General features: G+C 37.6%; 1 protein-coding gene across 2 annotated transcripts in view; it reads left to right on the top strand.

Annotated features, from left to right (window-relative positions):
• Positions 1-12210, top strand: part of SLC30A9 (solute carrier family 30 member 9) — an 86026-nt gene that overhangs the window by 40501 nt on the left and 33315 nt on the right. For both annotated transcript variants that reach the window (XM_006073841.4, XM_044945927.2), the window contains 2 exons: positions 1407-1509; positions 11269-11324. In XM_006073841.4, coding sequence (XP_006073903.1) covers positions 1407-1509; positions 11269-11324 — 159 coding nt within the window. The remainder of the gene's footprint in view (positions 1-1406; positions 1510-11268; positions 11325-12210) is intronic.

Genomic DNA, 12210 nt, shown 5'->3' with positions numbered 1-12210 from the left:
CTGTTATATAATACACTTGATGGTTATTATTGTTAATATATATTGGTTTGAAGCTCAGGAAGGAGACCTGAATTAGAGATAAAGACTAGAGAGTTATTAGGATATAGGGAATAATTAAAGCCATAGGAATAGTTAAGATCATCTGGAGAATGTATATGTATATACATTATAATGTATGAGGAAGGAAAAGCACTCCTGAATAAGCCTTGAAGAATGCTCACATTTAAGAAATTGGTAGAAGGAAAAAAAAAAAAAAAAGCCGGCAGAAGAGACTGAGAAACAGTAAAGAGAAAGGTGGGAAAAAAGCCAGGAGTCCGGTAGAAATCAAGGAAGACAGTGTTTTAAGAAGATAGTGGCAAATGCCTCTATAAGATTAAAGAAACTATTAAAAATGTTTTCAGGAATTTAATAGCAAGAAACAGTATATTGTTAAGAACAATCTTATGAGGTGTTGGTGGCGAAGCCATTGTTTAGGGATTGAAGACTGAATACAGAATGAGGAAAACTGAGACAGCAAGAGCAGATACAGTTCTTTCAAGAAATTATCTGAAAAGGAGAGGAGAAAAGGGTAGCTGGAAGGGGAAGTAAGGCTCCTCATTTATTTTTATTTATTTACTTAAAAATTATGTATTTGGCCGCACTGGATCTTGGTTGCAGCAGTGGGATCTTTTAGGCGCAGCGTGCAAACTCTTAGTTGCTGCATATAGGATTCTCTGACCAGGGGTCAAACCCAGGTTCCGGCATTGAGAGTGCAGAGTCTCAGCCACTGGACCACCGGGGAAGCCTCCTGCCCCTGTTTCCTCATTTATAAAATGAGGATGTTATTACTTATTAATATTTGTATAATAGTTACAGTAAAACATAATAAGTGACTAAGTATAGTGTCTGAGATAAATTATACTAGCTATTACTGTTAGAATCTGAGCACAACTAGCTTCCACAGGAGATAATTATGTTTATTTTAGCATGTATGATCTTCTAGTATGACCCAGACTACTTGGTCTAGCTTTGTTTTCACCTCGAGCATCTGCCTAATTAAACAACCTGATCTTCACCAGTGTCGTGTCTTTGACATTGACCTGCAGAACAACATCACGTGCTGATCTTCTTTCACCTACCTAAGACACAGTTTGCTTTCTGATTCTGTTTTGTCCAAATGTAGAATACCCTCTTTTTTCATCAGTTCTTAAGTAATTTGCACATATCATGTCTCTTTCATTTAAATATTTAGTGAAACGATAATCTATATTCTTCAAATTTGTACTCTCTTGCCTAAAGCATAGTAAACAAGAAATCTGTTTTAATTTACTTTGAACAAAATCTTGTGTGTGTGTATGTATAAATAAGCTTTTTGGTGGGAATTTTTATCTAAACCTGTTGTAAATTATCTTTTCTTTCTCTCCTAGCAATGGATTAAACTGCTTCTTCAAATTTCTTGCTTGGATTTATACGGGTTCAGCAAGCATGTTTTCAGAAGCGATACACTCTTTATCTGATACTTGTAACCAGGTGAGGGGTAAAAGCTTTCTTACTAATTTAAAGTAATATTTTTTGAGATTTTAGTCTAAAAGTTGACATTTTAAAAACCGAATGATTCCTACAGTTGGGTTGTAAAAGAAAATGGAAGGTGTTTTACTTTTGAATGATGACATACAAAGAATTATGATCATAGTATTTGAAAACTGATTGTTATGCTTTAAAAGCTTTTAACAATGAAGTATAAAATGGCACCCCACTGCAGTACTGTTGTTGCCCAGAAAATCCCATGGATGGCGGAGCCTGGTAGGCTGCAGTCCATGGGGTCTTGAAGAGTTGGACACAACTGAGCAACTTCACTTTCACTTTTCACTTTCATGGATTGGAGAAGGAAATGGCAACTCACTCCAGTGTTCTTGCCTGGAGAATCCCATGGACGGAGAAGCCTGGTGGGCTGCCGTCTATGGGGTCGCACAGAGTCAGACACGACTGAAGCGACTTAGCAGCAGCATAAGACTATCAGATACTAGGTATTTGGGCAGAGGCTTTTGCAAAAGTGATTCTTACATTAAATAGAAATTTGATTTAAGAATATTAGTTCTTATAAGAGTTAGTGGATTTGTTTGAATAAACATACAGTCACATGTGGTTGATGAATTAAAATGATTTTCACAATAAACTAGTATTTTGATTTTTTTCCCTTGAATTTACAAATGAAAAATAATTTTTATAAAATTAAAATACCTTCTTGCTGCTGCTGCTGCTGCTAAGTCGCTTCAGTCATGTCCGACTCTCTGCGACCCCATAGACGGCAGCTCACCAGGCTCCGCCATCCCTGGGATTCTCCAGGCAAGAACACTGGAGTGGGTTGCCATTTCCTTCTCCAGTGCATGAAAATGAAAAGTGAAAGTGAAGTCGCTCAGCAGGGAACATTAACCTGAGTAATCCTAGAGTTCAGAAAGGGCTTGGATTAAGTTCTGATATTCTAAGGTTGAAAGTCCTGACTGATTACCCAGGCTTAGACTTTGGTAGTAGGGTTAAATTATCTTAGTTGTAAAGTTTTAGAACCTTTCTGACAAAACTCTAGAGCATCATGCTGATTTGCAAGTAACTTAATTACCTGCCAGAACAAAGCCCTACACTTATTAAAAGGAAGACAACAAATTCTAGACATGCAGTATAATGTTCATGGTGTTCAGCACCTAATTTTAAAAATTTGTATTAGACAACCAGGAAGCAGAAAATTTGACATTCAACCAGGAGAAAAATTAGTCAATAGAAACAGACTCAATTGACATATGATAGAATTAGCAGATAAGGATAAATGGCTATTAAAGATGCATTCATATTAAGTATCAAAAGAAAATATGACTATAATGAGAAGAGAAATGGAAGATAGAAGAACCAAATGGAAATTTTAGAGCTGAAAAATACATCTGATATGAAAAATCCAATGTATAGAATTAACAGCAGATTAGACTTTGGAAAGCATGATCGTTAAACTCAAGTAAACATATGACTGTAGAAAGCATTCATACTAACACTAGAGTGAAAAAAGACTAAAAAAATAATGAAGGGAGCCTTAGACATGTGGGACGTTATGAAGAGAATTATATCAAACATGTAAGGAAGAAATAATAACCAGTAATACACAGACTTTCAGATATAGAGGAGAAGGAAAACACTTTTCATTTCCTCTAATAAGGCTAGTGTAACCCTGATTGTTGTTTAATTGCTAAGTTGTATCTGACTCTTTTGCAACCTCAAGGACTGCCAGAATCCTCTGTTTGGGATTTTCCAGGCAAGAATACTGGAATGGGTTGCCATTACCTTCTGAAGGAGATGTTCCCGACCCAGGGTCCAATCTCCTGCATTGGCAGGTGAATTCTGTACCACTCGGTCACTAGGGAAGAGCACCTTAATCCTGATCTAAAACCTTAGATACTGCAAGAAAAAAATATGGACCGTATCTCTCATTAACATAGATGTAGATATCCTTTCAGTTCAGTTTAGTCACTCAGTCGTGTCCGACTCTTTGCAACCCCATGAACCACAGGACGCCAAGCTTCCCTGTCCATCACCAACTTCCGGAGTCCACCCAAACCCATGTCCATTGTGTCGGTGATGCCATCCAACCATCTCATCCTCTGTTGTCCCCTTCTCCTCCTGCCCTCAATCTTTCCCAGCATCAGGGTCTTTTCCAATGAGTCAGCTCTCCGCATCAGGTGGGCAAAGTATTGGAGTTTCAGCTTCAACATCAGTCCTTCCAGTGAACATCCAGGACTAATCTCCTTCAGAATGGACTGGTTGGATCTCCTTGCAGTCCAAGGGACTCTGAAAAGTCTTCTCCAACACCACAGTTCAAAAGCATCAATTCCTTGGCACTCAGCTTTCTTCACAGTCCAACTCTCACATCCATACATGACCACTGGAAAAAGCATAGCCTTGACTAGATGGACCTTTATTGGCAAAGTAATATCTCTGCTTTTGAATATGCTGTCTAGGTTGGTTATAACTTTCCTTCCAAGGAGTAAGCCTCTTTTAATTTCATGGCTGCAATCAACATCTGCAGTGATTTTGAAGGCCAGAAAAATAAAGTCAGCCACTGTTTCCACTGTTTCCCCATCTATTTGCCATGAAGTGATGGGACCAGATGCCATGATCTTTGTTTTCTGAATGTTGAGCTTTAAGCCAACTTTTTCACTCTCCTCTTTCACTTTCATCAAGAGGCTCTTTAGTTCTTCTTCACTTTCTGCCATAAGGCTGGTGTCATCTGCATATCTGAGGTTATAGATATTTCTCCTGGCAGTCTTGATTCCAGCCTGTGCTTCCTCCAGCCCAGCGTTTCTCATGATGTACTCTGCACGTAAGTTAAATAAGCAGGGTGACAATATACAGCCTTGACGTACCCTTTTCCTATTTGGACCCAGTCTGTTGTTCCATGTCCAGTTCTAACTGTTGCTTCCTGACCTGCATATCGATTTGTCAAGAGGCAGGTCAGGTGGTCTGATATTTCCATCTCTTTCAGAATTTTCCACAGTTTATTGTGATCCACACAGTCAAAGGCTTTGGCATAGTCAATAAAGCAGAAATAGATGTTTTTCTGGAACTCTCTTGCTTTTCCGATGATCCAGCGGATGTAACGCTGAAGAAGCTGAAGTTGAATGGTTCTATGAAGACCTAAAAGACCTTCTAGAACTAATACCCAAAAAAGATGTCGTTTTCATTATAGGGGACTGGAATGCAAAAGTAGGAAGTCAAGAAACACCTGGAGTTAACAGGCAAATTTGGCCTTGGAGTATGGAATGAAGCAGGCCAAAGGCTAACAGAGTTCTGCCAAGAGAACGCACTGGTCATAGCAAACACTCTCTTCCATCAACACAAGAGAAGACTCTACACATGGACATCACTAGATGGTCAACACCGAAATCAGATTGATTATATTCTTTGCAACCAAAGAAGGAGAGGCTGTATACAGTCAGCCAAGACAAGACTGGGAGCGGACTGTGGTTCAGATCATGAACTCCTTATTGCCAAATTCAGACTGAAAGTGATGAAAGTAGGGAAAACCACTAAACCATTCAGGTATGACCTAAATCAAATCCCTTATGACAATACAGTGGAAGCGAGAAATAGGTTTAAGGGATTAGATCTGATAGAGCGCCTGATGAACTGTGGATGGAGGTTTGTGACATTGTACAGGAGACAGGGAACAAGACCATCCCCATAAAAAAGAAATGCAAAAAAAGCAAAATGGCTATCTGAGGAGTTCTTACAAATAACTGTGGAAAGGAGAGAAGCAAAAAGCAAAGGAGAAGAGGAAAGATATACCCATTTGAATGCAGAGTTCCAAAGAATAGCAAGGAGAGATAAGAAAGCCTTCCTCAGCAATCAATGCAAAGAAATGGAGGAAAACAATAGAATGGGAAAGACTAGAGATCTCTTCAAGAAAATTAGAGATTACCAAGGGAACATTTCATGCAAAGAGGGGCTCAATAAAGGACAGAAATGGTATGGACCTAACAGAAGGAGAAGATGTTAAGAAGAGGTGGCAAGAATACACAGAAGAACTGTACAAGAAAGATTTTCACGACCCAGATAATCACGAAGGTGTGATCATTCACACTCATCTAGAGCCGGACATCCTGGAATGTGAAGTCAGGTGGGCCTTGGGAAGTATCACTATGAACAAAGCTAGTGGAGGTGATGGAATTCCAGTTGAGCTATTTCAAATCCTAAAAGATGATGCTGTGAAAGTGCTGCACTCAATATGTCACCAAATTTGGAGAACTCAGCAGTGGCCACAGGACTGGAAAAGGTCTGTTTTCATTCCAATCCCAAAGAAAGGTAATGCCAAAGAATGCTCAAACTACCACACAGTTGCACTCATCTCACACACTAGTAAAGTAATGCTCAAAATTCTCCAAGCCAGGCTTCAGCAATATGTGAACCGTGAACTTCCAGATGTTCAAGCTGGTTTTAGAAAAGGCAGAGGAACCAGAGATCAAATTGCCAACATCTGCTGGATCATTGAAACAGCAAGATATCCTTTAGATATAATCAAACTGAATCTAGCAATATACAAAAATTATAATACATCATGATCCGGTGAATATTCTAGGAATGCAAATTTCAAATATTCAAAGTCAGTAGAAGATTAATATACAAAAATCTGTTGCATTTCTACTATCAACAAACACATGGAGAATGAAATATTTAATAAATTCCATTTATAATATTAAATACTTAGGAGTAAATTTAACAAAAGATGTGTAAGACTTTAACACTGAAAACTTAAAATATAACTGGAGGAAGTAAGACCTAAGGAAATGGATAAAGATACTATGATCATGGGTTGGATTACTGCTTAATATGTCTGTTTTCCCTAAATTAATTTACAGATTTAATGTAATCCAGCAGACTTTTTTTTGTTAGAAATTGGCAAACTGATTAAATTCTAAAATTTATGTGCAAATGTAAAGAACTTGGAATATTCATAGCAATCCAAAAAATTTTTGGAGGATTTTAAGACTTATTTCAGAACACAATAATTAAGACAGTAGGGAATTCCCTGGTGGCTCAGACCGTAAGGATCTGCCTGCAGTCAGGAGAGACAGGTTCCATCCCTAGGTGGAGAAGATCCCCTGGAGAAGTGCCGGGGTCCAGCCCCAGCTGATCCAGGGTATTCGAAGGAGAGACGGCGTAGGCGAGGGTCAGGAAACAACTGCTTAATTAAACGTTAATTAAGGATATAAAGAATAATAGAATGAGGATAGCTCAGTAGGAAAATTCAGTGGAGAAAAGAGGCTGAGTAGCTTGGTTTATGCGGGAGCCCAATAACACTTTAAGACAAGAAGTTTGCACCACTTACGTAGGCCACAGGCGTCCTTCCGTTCTCCCGAAGGAGAGGAGACACTGAGGCCTCCCCGGTCGGATCTTAGAAGCCCAGGCATAATTAGCAAGCATGGCGGGTTCCGCGCTCCAGATGGAGACTCAGCCAGAATTTTAAAGAGAGAGCGACATGAGGAGACCAAGTTTCAGTGAATAAGGCCCGCACTTTATTTTCCAAAGTAGTTTTTATACCTTAAGTTATACATAGAGGATAATGGGGGAAGGAGTGGAGTCATGCAAGGACAGCAGTTCCTGGTTCTAATCGAAGCCAGGCGTTCAAACTTATCATATGCAAAAGTTCAGGTGAATTACATCATCTTCTGGCCAGGAGGCCTGTTAACATTTTAAGAAACTTATTTTTCTCTAAAGGTGATTATTCCAAAGTCAGGCACCAGCCTCCCAAAAAGCATTGGACAAAGCTGCATTTTACATTTCTATACACCCATTAATATCAATCAATACACCGCCAAGGACACAGTAGGTAAGGAATATGGAGACTTAGCAGCAAACATTGGCTCAATAAGTGAAAAACCCTTCACCAATACAATTTCTAATCAATCTTTTAACTACTCAAAAGAATCTGTGTTTAGACAGTTTAGAACATCTCCCGCCTCTCACAGTTGGGAGGCTCTGAACAATCACATGTGGCCGGAAAAACCTCTTCAGGCAGGCTAGAGGATTTCCAAAGGAGTTTGGAGGTTAAACACTGTCACACCCAGGAATTATTAACTGGAGCTGTAAGCTAATTCTTTTTTCAGAGAGAGGTAGTGGGGGACAGCCCCCATAAAGTCAGAGGTGTAGGTGAGAGCACAAAGCAGAAAGTAGGCAGACTCTGGTTTTGGGGGTAGATGCTCGAGAATTTCCAGGGGGACTCCTGAGGCTCGATCCCGCCTTTGCGTATGCCGAGCCTCCTTCCTCATGACCTTTGTCATGGGCGGAGTTCCTCACGCTGGCTCCCGGCAGTGATAGAATTCCAGTTGAGCTATTCCAGATCCTGAAAGATGATGCTGTGGAAAGTGCTGCACTCAATATGCAATATGCACTCAATATGCAATATGCCGGCTCCCGGCAGAGAAGGAAATGGCTACCCCGTCCAGAATTCTTGCCTGAAGAATTCCATGGGCACAGGAGCCTGACGGGCTATAGTCCATGGAATCGCAGAGTCGGACATGATTGAACAAATAACACTTTCAAGGTATTGGCACGAGGACTGACAGATCAGGAGAACAGAGTAGAGGGTCCAACAGACAAAGGCACCAAAGCTGTTCAGTGAAGAAAAGAAACTCTTCAACAAATGGTACGGGAAAAATTGGATATTCACATGGATAAAAAAACAAAGGACCGCGACTTATACAAATGCCTTCATGCCTCATACAAATTTAAGGTGGACCCAGAAGTACCAGCTAACACTATGAAAATACTAGAAGAAAACCTAGGAGAATATCTTCTAGGCCTTTGGGTAAGCAGAGATTTCTTAAACAGGACACAGAAATAGGACCATAAAATAAGAAAAAATTCATCAGAATTAAAAATTCTTACTAAGGACACTTTGAAGACAATAAATAGGCAAGTTGCAGATAGGGAGAAAATATTCGTAAAGTTTATAATCTGACAAAAGACTGTTATCCAGGATAAATAAAGAACTTCTATTTTATTGTTGTTCAGTTGCTAAGTCACATGTGACTTTGTGACCCCACCGACTGTAGGATACCAGGCTTCCCTGTCCTTCACCAACTCCCGGAGTTGCTAACATTCATGTCCATTGAGTCAGTGATGCTATTCAACCATCTCATCTGCCGCTGCCCTCTTCTTTTGCCTTTAATCTTTCCCAGCGTCAGGGCCTTTTCCAGTGAGTCAGCTCTTCGCATCAGGTGGCCAAAGTATTGAGCTATAACTCAGTATTAAAAAGAAAATCAGTACTAAGAAGAAAATCTAAGTTTTTTTTAAAAGGCTGAAGATTGGAAAAGGTACTTCACAAAGATACATGAATGTAGTTGATGGACACAAGGAGGTGCTCAGCACTATTCATCATCAGGAAATGCATACTGACACCCAACCAGGACCCCTCTACACATCCCCTATAATGATTAAAATTTAAAAGCCTGACAGTCAAGTGTTGGGTTAAGATGTAGAGCACCCAAACCTTTTAGATATTGCTGATGGAGTGTAAAATGTTACAACCACTCTTAAATTAGTCAGTTTCTTGTAAACATATGTCTATTGTTGGACTCAGCAATGCCCCTCCTAAATATTTACCAAGAGAAATGGGAACGAAGGTCCACAAAGACTTGTATAGGAATGTTTATAGCACTGTAAAGGTGCTGTAATGGACAAAAATTGGAATCAACACAAATGTTCATCAACAGTGGAATAAACAAATTGTGGTATACTCACAATGGAATATTATCTAGCAATAAAAAGAAAAAATGAAATTCTTATATGTAACAGCATATATGTATCTCCAACAGTATGTTAAAAAAAAAGATGGCAAATATAAAAGAGTAGTAATTGCATGATTCCATTTACATTAAATTCTAGAACTTTGACTTTAATCTTTGGAGAACAGCATTAGTGGTATCTTATTTTTATAAGAATAAATATGGCCCATATTAAATTTATAGAACTTCTGATATCTCACACTTCATTGCACAGCCAACCTGAACATTAAGTATTTTAAAAATGAACACTCATTGACTATTTTGTAAATATTATAAACACACACATATATAGTGTGAATTAATAATGAGTATTTCAGTTTTAGTATACCAGTTTTAAAATTACATGTTCTTAATTTACTCTCATTCTCTTAGTTTAATTTATTGAAAAGCCATCATCTGTTTTAGGTAGTTTGACCCTCTTTTCCTTTGGAATCAAGTAGGAAAAAAAGTTGTAATATTCTTTGTTTTTAGGATAGCATTTCCAATATCAGAACTTAAGTCTGGTATTTATTTGTTTTAGTCATTTTCAGGGTGGTATAATCTCCATATATTTTACAAAAGAAAATCTTTTCTATTAAATGCATGGTAACCTACAGAGAAACCTCAACTGTGAAGAATTTGGTTATCTTGAAAGTTAACCTATTTGATACCATACTGAAAAAATGGAAAACCCCCAGCTTAGTCGAATAAAATTATATAGGATATTCACTCAGAGGCTTTGTATTTTTATTAGATAAATAATTTTAATAAGGTAATCTTTTTCAGATTTCTAAATTTACATGAAATTAATAGAAAAGATACTTAGTGCAAACATAATACTGAGCAGTTCCAGTGCATCAGTCTTTTTTAACAAAAGATATGATCAAAAATATCAAATAAATAGAAATAAAGGAAGAAAAGATGAAGGCAAGGGAGGAAGGAAAGAAAGATGGTAACCAATATAAAAGACATTTTTGCATGTTTGTCATGCAAAATTTTGTCATTTTTGTCATGACTTTTTTCCCCTAAAGAAATAAAATTTTTGTTGTAATTAGTCTTCCATCTTTATTTCTTCCTTCCACACTCCAGATAGTCACTGCTGTGTATACATTGATATGTGTACTTCATGCACATAGGTTTGCAGCTTGACTAAAAATGTAAATGTCTAATAGAATAGAATAGTCGCTCAATCATGTCCGATTCTTTGCAACCCCATATCTGTAGCCTGTCAGGCTACTCTGCCCATGAAATCTCCAGGCAAGAAAATAAGTGAGTAGCCATTCCCTTCTCCAGGGGATCTTCTTGACCCAGAGATGAAACCCAGGTCTCCTACATTGCAGGCAGATTCTTTACCTTCCAAGCCACCATCGAAGCCCAAATGTATCATGTGTATACACAATTTGTACTCTTTAAATCTTTTAATGGTTCAGTTTATACAAGCTATTCTTCCTGTAAAAAAATTAGGTATTACAGGCTACCCGAATCCTACTTTTCTCCTCAGAGGTTAAATGTGAGTTCTTTCAGGCTTTTTCCTATGCTTTACATTATATGTTGTTTACAAAAACTACAAAACACAAGTTCTTTTGTATTATACATACCGTTTTTAAACTTGCTTTTTTCCCTTTCACTGAATATTATGTCTTGGGGCTTTTACCCTGTCAGCATAGAGAGCTGTATCCCAGCTCTATTTTACACTGAGGTAGAGGACGTTTATTATTTGGTTGTACCATGATTTATTTTGCCATTCCTCATGGAAGAAGTTTTAGGTTGCTCTCTTATTTCTGAGCTTTATAAGCCGTGTTTTTTAAACCCTTTCCTGGTCGTCTTTATGTCTCGATGGTGAGTACTAGAGACCAGAATTGCTGGGTTGTTGGACATACATGTGTTAAGTGTTTCTTTGTTGCCAGGTTGTGCCCTCTAGATTGGCTTTACCTCATTATACTCCCTATCTTGCTAATGGTTATTTACTTTTTTTCTTCCATAGGCCTTACTAGCATTGGGCATCAGTAAGTCTGTTCAGACACCAGATCCTACTCATCCGTAAGGACTCTGTCTTTATTGTGTTTTCATTTGTTTTGGCAGGAAGTCGTTGAATTATAGATGTGTCCTGAAGTTTTATATACCTGCAGCTTTGTGTTAAAGAGTTGGTCCTTTCTTCTGCTGTAGTATCTAAAATGCAGGATTCAACTGCTTTGTCAAAGTCAAGATCTAATTTGCAAATGGAGTTCAAATTATTTTTATTCTTTGTAATATAACATAAAAATCTTGTCCTCTTTGTATTTGATAATTAATAACAAAGTACATATTTTGATCATGGAGTTGTTTTATTTGGTCAAAGGAAATACATATATTTCACGTTTGGACTAATAGGCCACTCTTACATTTTAGTGATAATTTTCTATTAAATTCATGCTTAATGTATTTTAATCCCCTTTTTGTCATTTGGAGATAGTATTCTGTTAATGTTTCAAAATGACTTATTTTTAAAAGAAATGTGCTCTTTAGCACATATTGTTTTGAATTATATTAGTTATTTGATACAAAGACTTTCTACTGCTTCTACTAATATAACCAGGTAAAATTTTTGGATTCTACGTGTATTTTTTTCTTTTTTTTAACAAGCTTCAGTAATAGAATTTGAGCAATCAAATTTGCCTTAAGGCAAAAGAAGTACACTTTAATTTCTGTATAGGGGTCTGCCTCTGTGCTTTATATATCTTCAAATCCAGACACTCCTGTTTTCTTATAAATAATAGCATATTTTGAATATCCTGTAACTATCAGTAAGCTTTTATATACCAAAAATTTTAAAACAGGGTGAAATTGAAAATTTTTAGGTGTGTAGCTTTCATAAGATATTTTCAACAGTCTACGTTAGTGCTGCCTGATAGAATTTTCTATAATAATAGGACTATTTATGTATATC

This window comes from Bubalus bubalis, chromosome 7, assembly GCF_019923935.1.
Source record: "Bubalus bubalis isolate 160015118507 breed Murrah chromosome 7, NDDB_SH_1, whole genome shotgun sequence".
In the NCBI taxonomy this organism is placed as follows: domain Eukaryota; kingdom Metazoa; phylum Chordata; class Mammalia; order Artiodactyla; family Bovidae; genus Bubalus; species Bubalus bubalis.
This window is presented reverse-complemented; position numbering and strand designations above follow the sequence as displayed.